Source organism: Rana temporaria, chromosome 3 (assembly GCF_905171775.1).
Source record: "Rana temporaria chromosome 3, aRanTem1.1, whole genome shotgun sequence".
Taxonomy (NCBI): Eukaryota; Metazoa; Chordata; class Amphibia; order Anura; family Ranidae; genus Rana; species Rana temporaria.
In genome coordinates, this window is record NC_053491.1 from 445,144,012 (window position 1) to 445,169,728 (window position 25,717).

The 25,717-nt window shown below is 48.2% G+C and overlaps 1 protein-coding gene across 2 annotated transcripts in view; it reads left to right on the forward strand.

Moving 5' to 3' along the window:
* DNASE2 (deoxyribonuclease 2, lysosomal) overlaps window positions 1–25,717 on the forward strand; it is a 141,427-nt gene that overhangs the window by 25,981 nt on the left and 89,729 nt on the right. For both annotated transcript variants that reach the window (XM_040346538.1, XM_040346536.1), the window contains exon 2: window positions 18,657–18,717. Coding sequence is in view for 1 of the 2 variants with exons in the window: in XM_040346536.1 (XP_040202470.1) it covers window positions 18,657–18,717 (61 nt within the window). In the remaining variant the exon portion in view is untranslated. The remainder of the gene's footprint in view (window positions 1–18,656; window positions 18,718–25,717) is intronic.

The following is a 25,717-nucleotide window of genomic DNA, read 5'->3' on the forward strand; positions in this document are numbered from 1 at the left end:
ACTATTCCTCTATCTGACACCAATGATGAGGCACCAATCCTCAAACTGATATCATCAATTGGTCACAATTAATCTCACTGACACCATTGATGGGGTACTATTCATCTCACTGACACCATGAATGGGGCCCTGTTCCTCCCACTGACACCATCAGGGGGGCATGATTCCTCCAACTGACACCATCAATGGGGCACTGTTCCTCACCATCAATGGGGCACCTTTCCTCCAACTGACACCATCAATGGGGCACTATTCCTCCAACTGACACCATCAATGGGACAATATTCCTCCAACTGACACCATCAATGGGACAATATTCCTCCAACTGACACCATCAATGGGGCACTATTCCTCCAACTGACACCATCAACGGGGCACTATTTCTCTAACTGACACCATCAATGGGGCACTATTCCTCCAACTGACACCATCAATGGGGCACTATTCCTCCAACTGACACCATCAATGTGCCCCTATTTCTCCAACTGACACCATCAATCGGGCACTATTCCTCCAACTGACACCATCAATGGGGCACTATTCCTCCAACTGACACCATCAATGGGGCACTATTCCTCCAACTGACACCATCAATGGGGCACTATTCCTCCAACTGACACCATCAATGGGACAATATTCCTCCAACTGACACCATCAATCGGGCACTATTCCTCCAACTGACACCATCAATGGGGCACTATTCCTCCAACTGACACCATCAATGGGACAATATTCCTCCAACTGACACCATCAGTGGGACAATATTCCTCCAACTGACACCATCAATGGGGCACTATTCCTCCAACTGACACCATCAATGGGGCACTATTCCTCCAACTGACACCATCAATGGGACAATATTCCTCCAACTGACACCATCAATCGGGCACTATTCCTCCAACTGACACCATCAATGGGGCACTATTCCTCCAACTGACACCATCAATGGGACAATATTCCTCCAACTGACACCATCAATCGGGCACTATTCCTCCAACTGACACCAATGATGGAGCATTATTCCTCCCACATATGCCATCAATGGGGCACTTTTCCTCCAACTGACACCATCAATGGGGCACTATTCCTTCCATTGACACCAATGATGGAGCATTATTCCTCCCACAGACGCCATCAATGGGGAACTTTTCCTCCAACTGACACCATCAATGGGGCACTATTCCTCCCACTGACGCCATCAATGGGGCACTATTCCTTTCACTGACACCAATGATGAGGCACTATTCCCCCCACTGACACCAATAATGGAGCACTGTTCCTCCCACTGATGCCACCAATGGGGCACTGTTTCCCAGAGAGTGCCGTGAATCACGCGCTAGTGCCAGAGGAATAAGCCATATCTGCACATGCTGTATACACCTAGTGCTGGGATTCAGGCACAGCTACATGCGAGAGCAATCTTTTACTACTTGCTTTTATACATTTAATAAAATACTACACTTTGAGGATCTTTTAATTGGGTCTCCTGTGGAGTCATATCACATATCCTAGTTCTATCCTGGGGGAACATTGGAGTGGTGATAGCATTGGAACCAATCTGGCTTTCCAAAATCCGCATTTTGACCATCCTGTAAAAAAGGGGTGAAACACCTCTGGTGAGTTGCCACCTTCCCTTTGAGCACCCGTGGTGAAAGAACTAGAAGATACTTACCTATACAAGCATATTGTTTGGTGTTGGGACTTGTCACATTGGACTTTCTATGATTGTTTGCACTGTTTTGGATTAAGTTTTGATGTCATCCATTATGGTTTAAACTAGGGTTGTCCCGATACCGATACTAGTATCGGTATCGGGACCGATTCCGAGTATTTGCGGGAGTACTCGTACTCCCGCAAATACCCCCGATACCCAAATAGAATACTTCTTTTTTTTATTATGTCAGCCCCCTCTGTGTCAGCAACCCCCGTCGGCCCCCTCTGTGTCAGCAACCCCCGTCGGCCCCCTCTGTGTCAGCAACCCCCGTCGGCCCCCTCTGTGTCAGCAACCCCCCGTCGGCCCCCTCTGTGTCAGCAACCCCCCGTCGGCCCCCTCTGTGTCAGCAACCCCCCGTCGGCCCCCTCTGTGTCAGCAACCCCCGTCAGCCCCCTCTGTGTCAGCAACCCCCGTCGGCCCCCTCTGTGTCAGCAACCCCCTTCAGCCCCCTCCTTTTATACATGTATAGAGCCATGACGTGTCCCCTTTAGTTATCATGATATAAAATCATGAATGTGGGGGCCTTTTGGTGGGCGTGATTTATTTGGGGGGGACATGGCTGCAAAATGGGGGGAGACATGGCTGCATAATGGGGGGGAGACATGGCTGCATAATGGGGGGGAGACATGGCTGGATAATGGGGGGGGAGACATGGCTGGATAATGGGGGGGGGGAGACATGGCTGGATAATGGGGGGGAGACATAGCTGGATAATGGGGGGGGACATGGCTGCATCTGTGGGGGGACATGGCTAGAGGGACATGGCTGCATCTGTGATTCTGTGGGGGGACATGGCTGCATTTGGGGACACATTTAAAAAAAAGTATCGGTATTCGGTATCGGCGACTACTTGAAAAAAATTATCGGTACTTGTACTCAGTCCTAAAAAAGTGGTATCGGGACAACCCTAGTTTAAACTATATTTGATATATTGACACACAATTTTTATGAGCACAGTAAATGCCAATTCCTTTATACACATTTTTTTAAGAAAAAATAAACATTACCAGCATGTTCCGTAGGGGAGCTTTTGGGCAGAAAAAATGCTTAATGCACCTAAGCGCGTGTAAACACGTCTAAACACTAGGCGCATTTTCTGCTTAAACGTTCATTCATTCCAAAGGCCAGAATAAGTTAAAGCTAAAGACTAAAGGCTCTAAAAACCTTCAGGGTGCAGCTCCCCCCTCCCCAATATTTACCTGATCCTGATCCAGTGATGTACACAACAGCAGAAGCTCTCCCAGGTCTCTCCCTCCTCATTGGCTGAGACACAGAAGTGGGAGCCATTGTCTCCCATTGCTGTCCATCAAACCCAGTGAGAAGGGAGCAGAGGGTGGGACCAAGCGGCACTCTATGGGCCAGATTCACGGCGTATCTATTGATACGCCGCGTAAGTTACAAGATGCGCCGTCGTATCTATGCGTGGTATTCTTGAACGTAGATACGCCTGAAATCTGGCTTCAGCCGACCGACGTAAGTCTTAGTACGCTGTCGTATCTCGGGTGCATATTTACGCTGGACGCTAGGGGCGCTTCCGTCGATTTACGCGTTGAATATGTAAATTAGCTAGATACGCCGATTCACAAACGTACTTGCACCCGCTACGCCGTTTACGTTAGGCTTACGTCCGGCGTAAAGTTACCCCTGCTATATGAGGCGCAGCCAATGCAAAGTATGGACGTTGGAACAAGCGTATCTTTTTACGTCGTTTACGTAAGTCGTACGTGAATGGGGATGTGCGTAGGTTACGTTCACGTCACAGGCATTGAGCCGGCATATCTTAGGGAGTAAATTCGACGTGATACTGAGCATGCGCGCGCATGCGCCGTACGATCGGCACTTCATTTGCATGGGGTCATGGCTCATTTTAATAAAACACACCCACCTCTCCACATTTGAATTAGGCGGGCTTACGCCGGCCGATTTACGCTACGCCGCCGCAAATTACGAAGCAAGTGCTTTGTGAATCCTGCACTTGCCTGTCTAAGTTGCGGAGGCGTAGCGTAAATAGGATACGCTACGCCCGCACACAGATACGCTCTCCTACGTGAATCTGGCCCTATGTGTCTCATAGACACGCAGAGGGCGCATTGGAGCACGCATGCACGAGTGCCTTAAGGGCAAGCAGCTTGCTATGGGGGCACTCAGCAGGGGGTATGGGCCAGGAGCACTGACGGGGGACCCGAGAAGAGGAGGATCGACGCTGCTCTGTGCAAAATCATTGCACAGAGCAGGTAGGAGCAGTGTGCATGAGGTCTTAGAGCACAGGTATGCGGGCCGAATCCGGCCCTCCAGACCATTTCATATGGCCTTTGCACCTCTTCTGTAGCTGCAGGAGAGCTCCAGCCCTCCTCTGGTCCTCCTCAAGACCCTTAGGCCCCTTTCAGACGAACGGCTGTTTTGCCGCAGCTAAAAGCATGTTTATGTTTTGCTGGAATTCAAGACTCCAGGCACAGCGATCAGCTGCATTTGTACAGTGCTTTTAGCTGCGGTTGCGTTTAGCCGTGGCACGATATTGAACGGGGATCCGACTTGGATCCCTGCCAATACCAAGCACTGTGTCTAGTATGAATCTTGAGGGGGAACTCCACACCAAATTTCAACTAAAAACCAGCATGGGTCCCCCCTACAGGAGCATACCAGGCCCTTGGGTCTGCTATGGATTTTAAGGAGACACCCCCCTGCGCCGAAAAACCGGCATGGGGGGGTCCCCCCAAAATCCATACCAGACCCGTATCCGAGCAGCAGCCCGGCCGGTCAGGAAAGGGGTGGGGACGAGCGAGCGGCCCCCACTCCTTAACCGTGCCAGGCCGCATGCCCTCAACATGGGGAGGTAGGTGCTATGGGGCAGGGGGGGCGCCCTGTGGCCCCCCCACCCCAAAGCACCCTGTCCCCATGTTGATGAGGACATGGCCTCTTCCCGACAACCCTGGCCGTTGGTTGTCGGGGTCTGCGGGAAGGGAGCTTATCGGAATCTGGGAGCACACTCTAATAAGGGGGCCCCCAGATGCCGGCCCCCCACCCTAGGCGAATGAGTACTCTTATAGATACAACCGGCCCTTTTGAGGGCAATCATAATGCTGATGCGGCCCGCCATGAAATTGAGTTTGGACACCCCTGTGTCTTAGAGGATGAAACGATTTTTCACCACAATGAATCATTTCTGTAGCTGAGTCAGTCACTGCTTTCATCAGAACAACATAATCTATTAGTCCAGAGGGACACATTTAATCTCTTCGGAAGACTCGTTTTTAATTAAGGGTCGCCCACACATGGAGGTACTTGCTTGTCACATGGGATGAAAAAACAAGCAGATTAGAGCAGTTTAGTGTAATAGAACAAAACATTCGATACGTTGTTTTGTTTTTCTTCTCTCTAGATAGTTAATTCACGGCACAACGCACCATTACAAATAAAGAATTCTGCAAATTTTCTGTTAAAAAAAAAAAAGAATTCTGGAAACAACAAAAATACTTGATTTTCAATATAAATGTAACTATTTTAGACATAACTGTGCAAAAGCATTAAAAAAAAGGATCCTAACATTGTAATAAATATTACCTGCACCAGGGAAGAGGCCAGAGGGGGCATGTCTGGCAGCAATAAAGAGCTGATAATCTGAGCACCTGCTGATCATTGATCATATCACCCTGAGGCTTGGTTCACATATATGCGAATTGGATGCATTTTGAACCATATCTGATTCGCATGATATGCCAATCAAGCCGGCTTTCTATGGAGCCGGTTGACATATATCCGGTGCAGCAGCAGTGAGAATTCATGGCGAATTTAGAACGAGCCCTGTGCATTTTTTGAGCACAGCAGTGTCGTTCAGATGCAAATTCCAGGCTATTGCCTTCTATGGGAACGCATCTAAATTGCGCATCGGATCAAAAACAGCGTTTTCAGGTCTGGTATGGATTTTGAGAAAAACCACAACGCCAAAATGTAAAAAAAAATGGCGAGAGGTTCCCTCCAAAATCCATTCCAGACCCTTATCCGAACATGCAGCCTGGCAGGTCAGGAAAGGAGCGGGACGTGCAAGCGCCCCCCCCCCCCCCCCCCTCCTGAACTGAACCATACCATAATAGGCGTGCGCACATTGTGTGCAGGGTGTGCCCAGGCACACCCTAATCACCACGTGTGATGCCAATTCCCCCCTGCATTCTGGTGCCCCCTGTTACCACCCTGAAGTGCTTCCAGCTTCCCTCTTCTCCTCTCCCACTGGCTGCTGCAGGGGATGTTTCAGGATGAAGTGCAGGGGAAGGGGCCAGTAAATATTGATGTACCAGCACCTTCCTTTTCTAAATGAATACAGTGAGTGATCTGTACCGATCGCTCTTGTGTTCATTGTTAACTGGGCAAAGTAAACTATGTTTACTATGCTTCAGTTTGTGAATGAACAGGAAGCTCCTCAGCACAGGCCACTTCCTGTTCATGTACTGTCCAGTGCAGCTGAGGCTGCAGAGAAAGGGACTGATGAATCTATGTCCTCAATTTTGTTCTCTGTCTCAAAAGTGATAGACATCAGGGGTCTTTTTTTAACCTTTAACACTTCACCAAAGCCTCCCAACAGGGGGTCCTAAACATTGTTTTATAAAAAAAAATAAAAAACATTCCACTGCTTTGCTGATACACATGCATGTGTGTTTGTGGTCTGGGGTGCACACCCTATTGCAATAGGCTGCGCACACCTATGCATACCATTACACATACCCTCAACATGGGGGGTGCTTTGGGCCTCTTCCCCACAACCCTGTCAGTGGTTGAAGGGGTCTGCGGGCAGGGGGCTTATCGGAATCTTGAACCCCCCCCATGTGAATGAGTATGGTATTTACATTCACAGAGCTCTGTCCTGTCATCCTCTTCACCAAACAGTGGGACCTGCTGATCGGCTTGTGATGCGACGAATGACATCTCAGCCGATGCAGTGGGCGCATGTGCCCCCTATTGGATACGTGATCCAGCGCAGGAGAGCCGCTCTGCCACCGTACTTCTACAGGAGGTGGTCGGCAAGCGGTTATAATTTTAGACGACTACAAACCATAGTACAATGGTAAAAATGGGCCTTGGCCTCCCTAGATATGGCTATGCATTTCCTTCCATTGAATGGCCCCTTAGCCTGATGGAAAAAATAAAATAAAAAATAGATTTTGATTATATGTAACTCTCCAAAAGCATTGACCATCCTGAACATCATTACATCTGTATCATTTACATTACAAAGAGGAGCCTAATAAGGTTGTAGACACACACAGTGAAGTACAGGCAGGCAGCCAGAGGGTGACACAAGGCGTGTGTCTATCAGTGGCGGTGCACCCCCCCCCCCCTCCTGTCACTCTCTAATTACTATAGATAGATTTGTGCATTGCATTAATATAAGGCGTCCAATCATAGGAGAGGAGGATGGGAGAAGACGCATGGAGGGGAGAAGACACGGCTCACCGTCACCTGCTGCCCCACTGAGACAGGGTAAGTGCCGGGCAGATGGCGGGAGCGGGTCACAATGGCAGCATTTGATGGCACAGTGGCAGCATTGGATGGCACAGTGGTATCATTAGATGGCACAGTGGGAGCATTTGATGGCACAGTGGGAGCATTGGATGGTCCAGTGGGAGCATTGGATGGTCCAGTGGGAGCATTGGATGGCACAGTGGGAGCATTGGATGACACAGTGGGAGCATTGGATGGTCCAGTGGGAGCATTGGATGGCACAGTGGGAGCATTTGATGGCACAGTGGGAGCATTTGATGGCACAGTGGGAGCATTTGATGGCACAGTAGGAGCATTTGATGGCACAGTGGGAGCATTGGATGGCACAGTGGAAGCATTGGATGGCACAGTGGAAGCATTGGATGGCACAGTGGGAGCATTTGATGGCACAGTGGGAGCATTGGATGGCGCAGTGGGAGCATTTGATGGCACAGTGGGAGCATTGGATGGCACAGTGGGAGCATTTGATGGCACAGTGGGAGCATTGGATGGCACAGTGGGAGCATTGGATGGCACAGTGGCAGTATTGGAAAGGCACAGGTGCAACCAGCATGTCGGATTTCTAGGATGCCATTATTGCCAGCGGCTATAGTTGCTAACAATAATCACTGGGCCAGATTCACATAGAACTACGTTACGCTGCGGCGGCGTAACGTATCCCATTTACGTTACACCGCCGCAAGTTTACAGCGTAAGTGCCTGATTCACAAAGCACTTACCTGTAAACTTGCGGCGGCGTAACGTAAATCCGCTCGGCGCAAGCCCGCCTAATTCAAATGGGGCGGGCACCATTTAAATTAGGCGCGTTCCCGCGCCGAACGTACTGCGCATGCTCCGTCCGTAAAATTACCCGACGTGCATTGCGCTAAATGACGTCGCAAGGACGTCATTGGTTTCGACGTTAACGTAAATGGCGTTCAGCGCCATTCACAGACGACTTACGCAAACGACGTGAAATTAAAAATTTCGACGCGGGATCGACGGCCATACTTAACATGGGTTACACCACCTAGAGGGCACCCTTAGTTTTACGCGACACATCTCTACGGAAACGATGTAAATTTAGATCGACGAGCAAAGCGGACGTTCGTCAATCGGCGTAACTAATCATTTGCATATTCTACGCCGACCGCAATGGAATCGCCACCTAGCGGCCGGCCTAGAATTGCAGCCTAAGATCCTGTCGGATCTTAGGGCTATCTATGCGTAACCTGCTTCTATGAATCAGCCGCATAGATACGACAATCGTATCTCAGAGATACGACAGCGTATCAGGATATACGCTGTCGTATCTCTTTTGTGAATCTGGCCCACTGTGTTTTCCCTGCATGCCCCGAACCCCTCCATCAGGAGAACACAATGGCTCAGCGAGAGAGATTTGCCCATCAACACTGACTGTGTTGATGGTGGAATCAAGTGATTTTCTTTTTGGCAACCCATCGTTAGTACACAGCTTTCATCCGAAATTATCAGAAGGGACAAATCTTTCTCATATGATACCAGATTGTATGATTTTCATTTATTCAGTAAAGTTTTCATCTAAAAATACAATACACTATGTTACATCACTTTCAAATTTTTATTCTGTCGTATGAGAATTTTCGTACTTTGGTAACCTCTCTTTGTTTTCAATATAGAGCATAGAGTCTTGCATGCAAAAAATAAATACAATGGACGATCATTTGTCTGATAATCTTATCGTGTGTAGGCTTAAAGTGATTCTAATGTCAGAACGTTTTTTCATCTTAATGCATTCTATGCATTAAGATAAAAAACCTTCCATGTGCAGCAGCACCTCGAATATTTACCTGAGCCCCCATCTCAATCCAGCGATGTTGCACTAGAGCCTCCTGATTGAGACACAACAGTGGGAGCCATTGGCTCCCATTGCTGTCCATCAAACCCAGTGAGAAGGGAGCAGAGGGTGGGACTGAGCGGCACTCTATGTGAGCCAATGAGGAGAGAGAGAGGGGGCAGGGCCAAGCCGTGACTCAGGGTCTAAATGGACACACAAAGCAGTGGCTTGGCTCAGGCGTCCCCATAGCAAGCTGCTTTCTGTGGGGGCACTCAACAGGAGAGAGGGGCCAGGAGTGCCGACGAGGAACCTGAGAAGAGGAGGATCGGGGCTGCTCTGTGCAAAACCACTACTAAGAGAGGTAAGTATAACAAGTTTATTATTAAAAAAAAAAAAAAAAAAAAAAAAAGGACTTTATTATTACCTTAAGGCAGAAACCGACCGAGATTCAAACCGTGTGTGGGAAGTCTGAATGTACCATAGATAGATCAAGTTGGATAAAACCAGCATGTTTGGTTTTACCTGCGATTATAGCTAGTGGCTGCCAGGGCCGCCATCAGGGGGGTACAGGCATTACACCTGTAAGGGGCTTCCCAGGGGCCCGGCTGGCCCCTTTCCCGTTTTTTTTGCATTACACCTGTAAGGGGCCCGATGGTCAGGAGAGAAAAGAGATTGCATCAGCACCCCCCCTCACCCGGTTCTCTGCTCCAGGGGGGCCCTGCCTACAGCAGTGCAAGGGGCCCCAAAATTTGTGATGGCTGCCCTGGTGGCTGCTACATCCACTAGCAATAATCAATGGCCCAGATTCAGGTAGAATTTGCCCCTTTCTTACTGAGGCACAGGGCAGCGTTTTTGCCCTGCGCCCCCGCAAATTTACTGCGCTACCCCACGATTCACGGAGCAGTAGCTCCGTAAATTGCGGGGGCGCTGTGTAAACTTGCCCTGCGTAAGGGCGCCTAATGTAAATGATCCCGTAGGGGGCGGGAATCATTTAAATTAGGCGCGCTCCCGCACCGAGCGTAGAGCGCATGCTCCGTCGGGAAACTTTCCCGACGTGCATTGCGGCAAATGACGTCGCAAGGACGTCATTTGCTTCAAAGTTAACGTGAATGGCGTCCAGCGCCATTCACGAATCACTTACGCAAATCACGTAAATTTCGAACTTCGCGACACGGGAACGACGGGTATCCTATAGCATTGGCTGCGCCTGCTATTAGGATGTGCAACCTTACGCGAAACCCGACGTACGCAAACTACGTAATTTACGTACGCAGGGCTCGCGCAACGTTGTGAATGACGTAAATTTCGAACTTCGCGACGCGGGAACGACAGGTATCCTATAGCATTGGCTGCGCCTGCTATTAGGATGTGCAACCTTACGCGAAACCCGACGTACGCAAACTACGTAATTTACGTACGCAGGGCTCGCGCAACGTTGTGAATCGGTGTTAGTATGCAATTTGAATTCTATACACTGATCACAATGGGAGCGCCCCCTAGCGGTCATCGCTAGAATGCAGCCTAAGATATGCGTGGCATAAGAGCCTTATGCCACACAGATTTTAGGCTGCAGTCGGCGTAACAAGCTCTCTGAATCAGGAGAACTCGTTACGCCTGGGCAACTAAGCAATTGCGCCGCGTAACTATGGTTACGCAGGCGCAATTGCTCTCTAATTCTGGGCCAATGTCTTCTCCTGGTGGGGACGGCTTCCCCTGCCCTCCCCTGCTCCTGGGCAGGAAGGATTCCCGCATCAACAATGTCCATGGTGATGGGGGAATAAAGTAACATTTTGTTGCAGGAAAGAAATGGGTCGGCCTTAAAGAGCCACCCATGTGAACTGACTGCTGACACCCAACACACACAAAAAAAAAACAAGCAGAGACAATTACGTTTTTAAAAGTTTAAGGTTTATTGATTCTTTTTCCCATAAAACATTTTATTGGGTTTTTCATTTACATCCAAACACTAACAGTATGAGGTGCAGAGGAAACATATCAGCACTAAAACAAAATGGCACATGTGAGTGGGGAGAGGGGGATCCACCACCATGGAAATATTGCTTTGATGATGGGGGGTACATGGGAAATCATACAGGTAACCACTGATGTCTTACCTGGAGAATCCAAATCCCAAGTACTGATAGGGATGGCACCCCCCCCCCCCCCCCCCCACACACACACACACCATAATACAGCACTGTAGGGTGTACAGGTCCCTGGCAATCCCCTGAGCAAAGGGGGGCTAGGGACACCCCAAGATTTCCCCATTCCAAGGAACAATCTTATGGTTCCTCATCAAATTCCTATAGTGTGTACCCTGTTAAAGGCAAGTTATTTTATGGGATAAGGGGCAAAGGGAAGGAAAGGCAGGGGCACAATCCCAAGCAGGTTCAGTAGGCAGCGGGGGTCTTTGTTTCCACCCGTGTCCCCTGTGCCTCCCATAAAGTTTATAGTGATACTCCACCAATTATATGTGAGAAAACAATACAAGGTTTTAACAATCAAATACAAGCAAACACTGTTGCAACTTAAACAGTAAGGCCCCTTTCACACGTTTTTCAGGCGGTTTAGCGCTAAAAATAGCGCTGCTATACAGCCTTAAAAAAAATCATACCCTGCAGTTTTCAGTGTGAAAGCCCGAAGGCTTTACACTAAAGTGGTGCGCTAGCAGGACCGCTCCAAAAGTCCTGCTAGCCGCATCTTTGGAGCGGTATAGGAGCGGGGTGTTTACCGCTCCTTCCCATTGAAATCAATGGGAAACCGCGGTAATACCGCCGGCAATGCACCTCTCCAGAGGCGCATTGCCGGCGGTATTAACCCTTTTTTGCCTGCTAGCGGTGCAGTTTTAAGCCCCAAATATCGCGGTAAATATGACGGTATAGCGGCGCTAAAAATTCCGCCGCTATGCCGCCACCGCACCTCCCCTGCCCCGTGTAAAAGGGGCCTTAATGAAGGTTGGTTCTATTGTTAACATTTCTGCACTCGCTTAGGCCCCTTTCACACGGGGCAGTGGAGGTGCGGTGGCGGTATAGTGGCGCGATTTTTAGCGCCACAAATACCGTTGTATTTACTGTGATATTCGGCCGCTAGCGGTGCGGTTTTAACCCCCGCTAGCGGCCGAAAAAGGGTTAATACTGTCGGCAATGCACCTCTGCAAAGGCGCATTTCAATGGGAAGAGCGGTATAGGAGCGGTAAACATCCCGCTCCTATACCGCTCCAAAGATGCTGCTTGCAGGAGATTTTTTTTTTCCTCCTGCCAGCGCATTCCTTCGGGCTTTCACATTGAGAATGCTGGGGCAGGATTATTTCAGGAGTTATTTATGCGCTATTTTTGGCGCTAAAACGCCTGTTTTTAGGAAGAAGACAGGATAGAATAGCTGTGCATTTTTTGTGCTTGAGGCCCCGTACACACGATAGAATCCATCCGCTGAAAAATCCCAGCAAATGGGTTTCAGCGGATAGATCCTATGGTGTGTACACGCCAGCGGATCTTTATCCGCGGATATTTATCCCCTGGGATGGATTCCAGCAGATCGAATATTCGCTGACATGCCAAACAAATCCATCTGCTGGAGTCCATCCCAACGGATGGATCCGCTGGTCTCTATAGACTCACCGGATCCATCTGTCCGAAGGGATCCCCCGCATGCGTCGTAATGATTCGACGCATGCGTGGAATTCCTTATATGACAGCGTCGCGCACGTCGCCGCGTCATAATCGCGGCGACGGCGCGACACGTCATCGCCAGAGGATTTTGGCGCGGATTTCAATGCGATGGTGAGTACACTCCATCGCATTAAAATCTGCTGAAATCCTCGAGAGGATTTATCCGCGGAAACGGTCCGCTGGACCGTATCCGCGGATAAATCCTCCCGTGTGTATGGGGCCTAAGGGTAACATTTTTTTGGAAGGGGAACTACCGCTTTAAGACATAACTGGCAATATATTCAACATTTATTACAGAAGAACTTCAACAAAACAATGTGGAAGTATATGTAGATGAAATGACTTATCTGCCAAATAATTTGTAATTCTGTTCAGTTGATCTTACTAAGCATAGCCGGGAACAAGGACTATCAAATAGTAGAGTCTTCTAGTCTTCAAGTTTGACAGACAGCATGAACACAAAAATGGGCACGGATGCCAACTGCAAATATAAAAAGAGGGACCTGTCTTATCTAGTTTGCACTTCACAATTGCCATTCTTCTAGTTGTGGTCAGAGCAGAGGCGTTCCTAGGGGGGTGCGGGGGGTGCGGTCCGGGTGACACCTGCTAGAGGGGTGACACCATCCCGATCCCGATTTTTTTTTAGCTGACATGTGGGGGGGGGCGTCAGAGGTGCAAGTGGCTGTGTAATGTAAAAGGGGTGCAGTGATGCAGGGTGCTGTGTAATGTAAAGGGGTGCAGAGGGCTGTGTAGTGTAAAAGGGTCCAGAGGTGTAGAAGGCTATGTGATGTAAAGGGGTGCAGAGGTGCAGGCGGCTGTGTAATGTAAAAGGGGTGCAGTGATGCAGGGTGCTGTGCAATGTAAAAGGGTTCAGAGATGCAGGGTGCTATGAGATGTAAAGGGGTCCAGTGATGCAGGGTGCTGTGTAATGTAAAGGGGTCCAGAGGTGCAGGGTTCTGTGTAATGTAAAGGGGTCCAGAGGTGCAGAGGGCTGTGTAATGTAAAGGGGTCCAGAGGTGCAGGGGGCTATGTGATGTAAAGGGGTCCAGTGGAGCAGGGGCTGTGTAATGTAAAGAGATGCAGGGTGTTGTGTAATGTAAAGGGGCCCAGAGGTGCAGGGTGCTGTGTAATGTAAAAGGGTCCAGAAGTGAAGGGGGCTGTGAGATGTAAAGGGGTCCAGTGATGCAGGGTGCTGTGTAATTTTAAAGGGGTCCAGTGATGCAGGGTACTGTGTAATGTAAAGGGGTCCAGTGATGCAGGGTGCTGTGTAATGTAAAGGGGTCCAGTGATGCAGGGTGCTGTGTAATGTAAAGGGGTCCAGTGATGCAGGGTGCTGTGTAATGTAAAGGGGTCCAGTGATGCAGGGGGCTGTGTAATGTAAAGTGGTCCAGAGGTGCAGTTGTGGAGGGGGGTACACAGTAGTAACAAAAAGATATTGAAGGATGCAGAGGGCACAGTGGGGGTGTTTTTACATTTTAACGTGGGGGGGGGGGGTGCCAGATATTGGATCCGCCCCGGGTGCCAAATGCTCTAGGTACGCCCCTGGGTCAGAGAACAGAATGTTGTGATGCTCTTAGGAAGGAGCAGACAAGATGCAATCTGACTACATAGAACAGATTTATATTTTTGCGCTCAAAGCATAACCGGAAAAATATTCAACATTTATTACAGGAAAACATCAGACAAACAGCTGATGGATTGACTTACCCACCAAAATAATTTGTAACTCTGTTCAGCCAGTCTTGTGATCTGCACACCTCTGACCACACATAGGTGGGCATTTCAATCACATGACCACCATGATTGGCTGTCACAGCGGTCACATGATCGGAAAGCTCCCTGATCGCAAGTAGTGATTGGGAGCTTTCCGTGACCCGCCGGTAACTGTGCAGGGAGAGCGCTCTCGCACAGAATTGTTAACATTTTTGGTAAAAATATATGCACCCTATATATGCGTTAAGGCCCACCTGCTGACAGGCCGCATACAGTGGATATAAAAAGTCTACACACCCCTGTTAAAATATCAGGTTTCGGTGATGTAAAAAAAATGAGACAAAGATAAATAATTTAAGAACTTTTTGCACCTTTAACCACTTAAGGACCGCCGCACGACGATATACGTCGACAGAATGGCGCGGATGGGCACAAGGGCGTACATGTACGTCCCCTTTAAGAAGCCCAGCCGTGGGTCACGAGCGCGCCGCCGACGGGACGCTGGCGACCTGGTCCGAAGCACCGTGACCGCGCCTGCGGGACCCGATCGTCGCCGGTGTCCCGCGATCAGTCACAGGAGCTGAAGAACGGGGAGAGGTGAGTGTAAACACACCTTCCCCGTTCTTCTCTGTGGCTTGTCACTGATCGTCTGATCCCTGTTATAGGGAACGACAATCAGTGACATCACACCTACAGCCACGCCCCCCTACAGTAAGAAAAACACATGAGGTCAAACTTAACACCTACAGCGCCCCCCTAGTGGTTAATCCAATCACTGCCATTGTCATTTTCACAGTAATCGGTGCATTTTTTTAACACTGATCGCTGTGAAAATGACAATGGGGTAGATTCAGGTAGCAATTGCGTCTGCGTAACCATAGTTACGCAGCGCAATTGCTTACTTGCGCCGGCGTCTCGAATGCTCCTGATTCAGGAACCTCGATACGCCGACTGCAGCCTAAGATATGACTGGCATAAGGCTCCTTATGCCGTCATATCGTAGGCTGCATTCTTACGATGGCCGCTAGGGGGCGTTCCCGTAGTGGTCAGCGAATAGTATGCAAATTGCATACTAACGCCGATTCACAACCCTACGCGAGCCCTGTGTACGCAGTTTACATAGTTTCCGTTCGTCGGGTTCCGCGTAAGGCTGCTCCTGCTATTAGCAGGGGCAGCCAATGCTACGTATACCCGTCGTTCCCGCATCGCGAATTTAAAATTTAACGTCGTTTGCGTAAGTGAATCGTGAATGGCGCTGGACGCCATTTACGTTCACTTTGAAGCAAATGATGTCCTTGCGACGTCATTTGCCGCAATGCACGTCGGGAAAGTTTCCCAACGGAGCATGCGCACTACACTCGGCGCGGGAATGCGCCTAATTTAAATGATCCACGCCCCCTATGGGATCATTTAAATTACGCGCGCTTACGCCGGGCAGTTTTCCGGAGCGCTCACGCAAATTACGGAGCTACTGCTCCGTGAATCAAGCGTAGCGCAGGTAATTTACGGAGGCGCAGCGGCAAAACGGTACGCTGCGCCTCCGTAAGAAAAGCGCAAAGCTACCTGAATCTGGCCCAATGGTCCCAAAAATGTGTCAAAAGTATCTGATATGTCTGCCATAATGTCGCTAAAAATAGCGGCGCCATACCACCACCACGCATCCTGCCCTTGTGTGAAAGGGGCCTAAAAAAACACATAAATAATGTATCGTTGATGGGTTTTGGGTGCTTTTTTTGAGCCACGTGTCCATGTTTCACAGGTGCATCCTGGGAGTCAGGAAACCAGAAAACGCGCCAAAGAAAACAAGTATTAAAAATGCAATATGAACATACCCCATTTAAAAGTGCGCCAGCGTGAACACCCGCAGCGCAGTCATGTGAAGTTAGATAAGATTTAGGCCGGAATCACACTTGTGCGGTGCGAATTTCAGCTCTCTTATCTTTGCAGAGAGATTACAGAAGTGTTTAGCAGATTAGCAACGGTTTTAGATGCGAATTTGGAAACCTGGGAGAAGTTACAGGTGAGAGGAGAGTGGGGGAGAAGTGTATTGAGCTGAATGAGAGAAATTCCTGAAGAGAACTGAACACATCTGCGAATCAGCTGCGTACCCATAGAAGATAATGGATCTGAATTCGCACCTGAGCCGCACCGCAAGGCATAAAATCCGCACACGTTTTTACTGCAATGCGCAGTGCGAATGCATCGCACATTTGTGAACCAGCCTCATTGAAAACAATGTATTTAGAAATGTTGTGCGTATTGGATGCGGTTTAAGCCGCACTCAATTCGCATAGGTGTGAACCCGGCCTTAGAGTGGCAACAAAAAAAGTGCACTAATGTGAGCAGGGCCTTATGATGTCTTTCCAACACAGGGGATTCGTTCCAGCGGATCGGTTTGGATGGAAATCGGATGGAAATGGACAAGCAGTCAGTTTTCATCCGACCGCCCCCATAGAGAAGAGCGGGCTGTGTCCGTTCTGCATAGTGGAGCAGACATGGACCTGCCATCCACCAGCTCAGCAGGGATCAGCGGACAGATCCCTCGTCGAGCAGGCGGATCCGCTTCGTTGAGTCCTCCACGTCTGCAAGGGGCTGAAATGTTTTGGAGATAAATGTTCATCTTTGGGTTTGGTGGTGTTATGGCTGTATACTGTGTTCCCCCGGAATTAAGACCGGGTCTTATAATAATTCTGGCTACAAAAAACACAGTAGGGCTTATTTTCAGGGGATGTCTTATTTATTTAAAAAAGTTTCTCCCCCCTGTCAGCTCTGGAGTCAGCATTGTGAAATTCTGTAATCCCAAAAATAAACCTTTGTTTAAAGACCTTATAAAATTATGTTATCTGTTCTGTAAAAAGATGATATCGGGCCAGATTCACGTAGCTCAGCGGATCTATAGATCCGCTCGATCTACGTGAATTAAGATCCGCTCCCGCAAGTTTAGGAGGCAAGCGGCTAATTCACAAACCACTTACCTCCAAACTTGCGACGGCGGATCCTAAATCCCCCGGCGGAATTCTAATTCCGCGGCTAGGGGAGTGTACTATTTAAATCAGGCGCTTTCCCGCGCCGATTTAAATGCGCATGCGCCGTCCGGGGAATTTCCCGGCGTGCATTGCTCCCACTGACGTCACTAGGACGTCAGTGGTTTCGACGTGAGCGGGACTTGCGACGCGCGTGTTCGTGAATCGGCGTACGCAAACGACGTTGGAAAATTCAAATTCGACGCGGGAACGCCAGCTATACTTAACATTGGCTGCGCCTGCTAAAAACAGGGGTAAGTATACGACGGGAAAACCGCTACGGAAACGACGTAAGAACTTTGCGACGGGTCCGCGTACGTTCGTGAATTTGCGTATCTCGCTGATTTACATATTATTTATCGTAAATCAGCGGGACCGCCCCCGGCGCCATTTTTAAATTGAAAAAAAGATCCGACAGTGTAACACAGTGTAACACTGTCAGATCTTAGTCCTATCTATGCGTATCTGATTCTATGAATCAGGCGCATAGATAGGACCAGTTTACGTCAGAGATACGATGGTGTATCTGTAGATACACCGTCGTATCTCTTTGTGAATCTGGCCCAATATGTGCAGTGTGTCTCCTTGAGTAACATTATTGTGGAAAATACCTTATTTACAGTGCCGCTTGCCGCTCACGTGACCCGCTGGAGCTCTTCTTCCCTACTCCAAATACTGCAGAGGGAGGGGCCAAAATCCCCAATGATGTCAGCCCCACTCTGAGTACTGCAGTGGGTAGGGGCTTAATAAAGTTTTATTGAAAAAAAAAAAACAGCTGACATCAGCCGGGAGGAGAAGAGCTCCAGCGGGTCACGTGAGCACCCAGCAGTGCTGTAAATAAGGTATTTTCCACAATAAAGTTACAAAAGTGAGACACACTGCACATTATATAATCTTTTTACAGAACGGATTACATGTTTTTTCAAGAACTTTAACTAGGGCTTATTTTTGAGGTAGGGCTTATATTGCAGTCATCCCAGAAACTCGCGCTAGGTCTTATTTACGGGGTAGGGCTTATTTTCGGAGAAACAGGGTATTATGTTATGTAAGGTTGATTTATGCTTTGTTCTCTAACTGGAAACATTTCTGGTTGGCTTTTTTGTAACAACCTTTCTATATGTTTTAAAATAATAAAAATATTGCAACAGGAAATAATAATATGCAGATTTCAGTGGTGAATGGCACTTGCCAAATGCAGGTATTAATATACATAATATACATCTAAAACAGTTTCCTTTCCCCTCTGCTAGGATGCTTTATTTAGGCCGTCAGCAGAGGTGATTTTTCGGAGGGGCCAGGCGTCGGTGACAGGTATGCTTTGTACGCATGTATTTCTCATAAATGTTTATTCAACCACGTGGGCTTTTCTTTAACCTGCTCATCTGATGTACTGGACACATCCTAGGGATCCATTCACACGTGTGGCTGGAGGGGAGTAAAACCAAGCTGTTCAGACGCTGTTTTATTGCCCCCCGACGGACCAACTTAAAGCGGTTGTATAGTCAATTTTTACACTTTTACCTACAGGTAAGCCTATAATAATGAGACTTACCTGTAGGTAAAAAAAAATATCTCCTAAACCTTTACGGAGATATTTAGGAGATATTCCCCTTGCAAGGAGTCGATGACTGCAGCGGCGCATGCGCACAGGGGATTCTCGGCTAAAGGCCCGGCAGACGCCAGACCTTGGCGGAAAGAAGTGTCCCGCGCGCATGCATGGGAGTGACGACATCGCGGCTCCAGCCACTCACAGCGATACCCGGAAGACACGTATTGTTTGATTGGCCACTGGCAAAGTCGCCTGGCCTGGAGGCGACTTGAAGTTGCGTTGTAAGTCGCCTCAAGTCGCGCTGAAGTCGCCTCGCAAATTCGCACCCGTGTTGCCCCTATGTGAACCGGCACTTAAAGCGGGGTTCCGGGCCTCGTTTTTTTTTTTTTTTGCAAGCTAAAATTAATCACATTAAATAGTCCCTAAAACATATTAATAGCTCCCCAATCCCTCCAGAAATCATTGCAAACACTTGCCTTATATCCTCCAGCTCATGTTGTGGCCGTATCCATCATATGTGTGGGCATGTGAAGCCCAGTTCCTTTTACTTCCTGGTTTTCAGGGAGAGGTGCATGCTGGGAGATTTTTAGGCACAGTAATGCCCAGAGACTCCTGGGAAATGAGTGTCATCATTTCCCAGGAGGCAATGGGGTCTTAGGACAGGAAGTTGAACCACCTAGGACCAGGAAATTGTCAGATTACGAAATCTGCCTAGTAACAGCCAGACAAGCTGTTAATAGAAAGTTAAGGCCAGATTCACAAATGAGGTACGACGGCGTTTCTCCTGATACGCCGTCGTATCTCTGTTTCTATCTATGCGACTGATTCATAGAATCAGTTACACATAGATATCCCTAAGATCCGACAGGTGTAATTGTTTTACACTGTCGGATCTTAGGATGCAGTACCGCGGCCGCCGCTGGGGGGAGTTTGCGTCGTAAACCAGCGTCGGGTATGCAAATTAGGAGTTACGGCGGATCCACGACGGATTTTTGCGTTCGCTACGTCGCCGCTAGTCTAGTTTCCCGTCGCAAAGTTAGTCGTTTTTTTTGGTGCCCTAACTTTAGTCAGCAAGCGTATTGCTGTCTAAAGTATGGCCGTCGTTCCCGCGTCGAAATTCAAAATTTAACGTCGTTTGCGCAAGCCGTCCGGGAATACGGAAGTACGCTACGCGCGTCGCCGTTCAAAAAAATGACGTCACGGCGGGCAAAGCACGGCGGGAGTTAAGAAACGGAGCATGCGCAGTAGGTCCGGAGCAGGGGGCGCGCCTAATTTAAATGGCACACGCCCATTTAAATTGGCCGCCTTGTGCCGGAGGCCGCCGGCGTAGTTTTCATCGCAAGTGCTTGGTGAATCGGGCACTTGCGATGAGAAATTGCGGCGGTGTAACGTATCTAGGATACGCTACGCCGCCGCGATTCTACGTGAATCTGGCCCTAAATTTTTAGGGTGGAAATCCGCTTTAAGAGACGTATGTTTACTTGTATCTTGCTTCCCTTTGTGTATATCTACTAGATCTGGCCAATCATCCAGCATGAAACACATTTTGCATCATGACTCTGTGCAGGAGTTTCCTGTAAATACTTTATTAGATTGTAAGCTCTTCTGAGCAGGGTTCTCCTAATCCTCTTGTATTGTATTGTAACTGCATTGTCTCCCTTTTTATAATGTAAAGCTGCTGTTGGCACTATAATAATAATAATAATAATAATAATAATAATAATAATAATAATAATAATACAGATCAATCACTGCTGCCCTCACCTGGAGCAGGATGACTGATCTTGTGTAAGAATGAGCTCAGGCATATTCGCAACTCCAAGCGCCCGCGTCCGCCAGGAAGCTAACACACAGCAGCAGTAATCACAGGTAGTGAGTAGGGTGACTACGTGTCCCGGATTGCCCAGGACTGTCCCGTATTTTGCAGGTCTGTCCCGGGCACCTTCATTCCAGGACAATACAGTATCCCGGAATGAAACTGACACAGCCCCCCCCAAGCCAAAATAATGCCCCCAAAAAAGGCCGCCACATCACCGCTTTACTCACTGACAGTACTTGCCCTGACCAAGAATGCCTGGAGGAGCACAGTCCCTGCCCCTGCTTGTGATTGGAGAAATCATAAATCCCGCCTCTTGTGTCCAATCACTGTGCTGTGATTCGTTACAGTACAAGCTGATTTTTGGGAAGGGGGGGGGGGGGTGCATAGGATGTAAAAAAACGTTTACCTTTACAACCCCTTTAATCTTTTGTATCCGCCTTCTCTTGTAGTTTTCTGCAGGCAGCCTCTAGTAGTTGGACCAGTTGGGTTCCTCCCAAATCTCTACTCTCTGCACAGGCAATGTACAGAACACTGATGACGCCACCACTATTTTTACAAGATGATATCTGGGTTTGCAAACTCATTGGGCCAGATTCTCAAAGGCCTTACGACGGCGCAACGCCATTTGCGCCGTCGTAAGTCCTAATCTGGCCCGGCGTATCTATGCGACTGATTCTTAGAATCAGTTACGCATAGATATCCATTAGATCTGACAGGCGTAAGGCTCTTACGCTGTCAGATCTTAGATGTCATTTTTTTTCCCGCCGCTACGTGTCGCCGACGCCGTTTTCCCCGTCGTCTATGCAAATTAGCTATTTACGCGAATTCCCGAACGTACGCGCGGACGACGCAGTGAATTTACGACGTTTACGTAAGCGTAAACTTACCCCTGCTATATGATGGGTAAGTTTACGTAGGTCCGTCGTAGGCCATGTTAAGTATGGCGTCGCCTTTTTCCGTCGTTTACGTCGTTTTCCTAAGTCGTCCGCGAATACGACTTTACCGTTTTCCGTCGTGAGCTGGAGCATGCACACTGGGCTATTTTTCCGCCCGGCGCATGCGCAGTTCGATCGGCGCGGGGGCGCGCTTAATTTAAATACAAGCTGTCCCCTTTGAATTACGCGGCATTACGCCGGGCCATTTACACTACACCGCCGCAAATTACGGAGCAAGTGCTTGGAGAATACGGCACTTGCTCCATTAATTTGCGGCGGCGTAGTGTAAATGGCTTACACTACGCCAACGCCGATTCTATGAGAATCTGGCCCATTGCATACAAAGTGGATTTATATATTTTGCAACACCTCAGTAGGCCAGGGTTTTCTGATTACTTTGATGAACACTAGATGCATTCAAACAAACACTGAAAACGGAAATGGCAGTCATTAATACTTACCGCCAGGAAAATCAAATAAACTGCCGCTGAGCCAAGCCATTTTCTCTCGTTCTTCACCTTTTCCAGTATTACTGAGAAACAGCCCTTTGAAGCAGAACACATCGGGGTGAATCGCTGTAAGCAGGCTGTGTCCATTGATAAACACAGATTTCTTTTATACATTACAAGTAATATTATCACAAATTTGTTGAAGGAAATGAACAGTGAAGGACGTTTCTAATAATCTGAGAATCTCTGGCTTTTGCATTTATTAGAGATGAAGGCAACTATTGTTTTGGTGTTTTGCATAGACGGCGATAGTACTGTAAATGCATCTCATTAATCAGCTCTGCATATTTACTGCCAGGAATAGCTGATCCACCACAGATATATTACCAAAAGTATTGGGACGCCTGCCTTTACGCACACATGGGGCCAGATTCAGAAAGATCAGCGGATCCGCCGCAAGTTTATCAGGCAAGTGCTGTATTCACAAAGCACTTGCCTGTAAAGTTGCGGCGGCGTAGCGTAAATCCACCCGGCGGAATTCAAATTCGGCGGGTAGGGGGCGTGTATCATTTAAATGATGCGCGTCCCCGCGCCAAACGAACTGCGCATGCGCCGGCCGCGACTGAATCCCAGTGCGCATGCTCCAAATGACGTCGGCAACTCGTCATGCTTTCGTCGTGAACGTAAATTACGTCCAGCCATATTCGCGAACGACTTACGCAAACTACGTAAAAATTTCAAAACTCGGCGCGGGAACGACGGCCATACTTAACATAGGATACGCCGCACATACCCCTCATATAGCAGGGGTAACTATACGCCGGAAAAAGCCGAACGCAAACGACGTAAAAAAAAAAGCGCCGGGCAGTCGTTCGTTTCTGAATCGGCGTAACTCCTCATTTGCATATTCCTTGCATAAACAAACGGAAGCGCCACCTAGCGGCCAGCGTGAAATTGCAGCCTAAGATCCGACGGTGTAAGACACTTACACCTGTCGGATCTTAGGCATATCTATGCGTAACCTGATTCTATGAATCGGGCGCATAGATACGATGGCCGGACTCAGAGATACGACGGCGTATCAGGAGATACGCCGTCGTATCTTCTTTCTGAATCTGGCCCATGAACTTTAACCACTTAAGGACCGCCTCCTGTACATTTACGTCGGCAGAATGCCACGGCTGGGCACAGGCACGTACCTGTACGTTGCCTTTAAGAGCCCAGCCGTGGGTGAGAGGTGAGTGTAAACACACCTTGCCCGTTCTTCTCTGTGGCAGTGTCACTGATCGTCTGTTCCCTGATATAGGGAACGACGATCAGTGATGTCACGCCTACAGCCACACCCTCCTACAGTAAGTACAGTATCACTCCCTTAGGGCACACTTAACCCCTTAGCGCCACCTAGTGGTTAACCCCTTCACTGCCATTGTCATTTTCACAGCAATCAGTGCATTTTTTTAGCACTCTTTGCTGTGAATATGACAATGGTCCCAAAAATGTGTCAAAAGTGTTCGATGTGTCCGCCATAATGTTGCAGTCACGAAAATGCCATAAAACTATACCCTATTTTGTAAACACTATAAACTTTGCGCAAACCAATCAATAAACGCTTATTGCAATTTTTTTATTTTTTTTACCAAAAATAGGTAGAAGAATACGTATCGGCCTAAACTGAGGAAAAAACATTTTTTATATATATTTTTGGGGGATATTTATTATAGCAAAAAGTAAAAAATATTGCATTTTTTTCAAAATTGTCGCTCTATTTTTGTTTATAGCTCAAAAAAATTAAAACGCAGAGGTGATCAAATACCACTAAAAGAAAGCTCTATTTGTGGTAAAAAAATGACGCCAATTTTGTTTGGGAGCCACGTCGCATGGCCGCGCAATTGTCAGTTAAAGCAACTTCCCTACTGCCCATTGTCATATAATGGGATCTCCCATCCTGGGTGGACGTCATATGACGTCCTGGGCTTCCCGGCCGTCTAGAGGGCGCCCGCGGGACCCGGTGTGCGCAATCACAGCAGGACAGCAATCACAGCAGGTGAGGAGACTGATGCGTGTGTTCCCAGTACAGAGGAACACCGATCAGTCCCCTCCCCCTACAGTTAGAATCACACACTAGGGAACATATTAACCTCTTCAGCGCCCCCTAGTGTTAACCCCTTCCCCTTTGCAGTTTTATAGCACTAATCGCTGTATAAATGTGAATGGTCCCAAAAATGTGTCAAAAGTGTCCGATATGTCCGTCGCAAAGTCACGGTCACAATAAAAATCACAGATCGCCGCCATTACTAGTAAAAAAATAAAAATGTATAAAAATGCAATAAATTTATCCCCTATTTTGTAGACGCTATAACTTTTGCGCAAACCAATCAATAAACGCTTATTGTGATTTATTTATTTTTTTACCAAAAATATGTAGAAGAATACTTATCGGCCTAAACCGAGGAAAATATTTTTTTTTTTATAGATTTTTTGGGGATATTTATTATAGCAAAAAGTAAAAAATATTGGGCCATATTCTGAGTAAGGATACGATGGAGTATCTCAGGATACTCCATCGTATCTCTCTTTTTTGGCCCGCGTATCTATGCGACTGATTCTTAGAATCATTTTCGCATAGATACACTGAAGATCCGACATGTGTAAGTCACTTACACTGTCGGATCTTAAATGTAATTACTCCGCCCGCCGCTAGATGGCGTTTACGTTCAGGTCTCATTTGTTTATGCAAATGAGCCTGATACGCCGATTCCCGAACGAATTTGCGTTGCGTAACCGTCGCTAACGTCGTTTGCGTAAGCGTAAACTTACCCCTGCTATATGAGGGGTAAGTTTACGCAAGTCCCACGTAGGCCATGTTAAGTATGGCGTTGGGTCCGCTTCGTGTTTTTCCGTCGGCTACGTCGTTTCCCTAAGTCGTTCTTGAATACGACTTTACGTCAATGACGCACACGTCGGCGTCATTGACGTTTTATGCCGAGAACTGGAGCATGCGCACTGGGCTATTTTAAGCCCGGCGCATGCGCAGTTCGTTAGAATCGGGGGCGCGCTTAATTTAAATAGAAGCCGCCCCCTTGGAGATACGCGTGGCTACGCCGGGGCATTTACACTCCGCCGTCCCAAACTACGGAGCAAGTGTTTGGGGAATACAGCACTTGCTCCTGTAGGTTGGGGCGGCGGAGTGTAAATGGCTTACGCACCGCCCGCGGGAAATCTAGGAGAATATGGCCCATTGCATTTTTCAATTTTTTGTTTATAGCGCAAAAAATTAAAACCTCAGAGGTGATCAAATACCACCAAAAGAAAGCTCTATTTGTGGGAGAAAAGGGACGTCAATTTTGTTTGGGAGCCACGTCGCACGACCACGCAGTTGTCAGTTGAAGAGACGCAGTGCTGAATCGCAAAAAGTGCTCTGGTAAGGAAGGAAGGAAATTTTTCTGGGGCTGAAGTGGTTAATGGCCTCCCAGTCTTAATCCGTAGGATTCAATATTAAATTGGCGAACCCTTTGCAGCTATAACAGCTTCAACTCTTCTGGGAAGGATGTCCACAAGG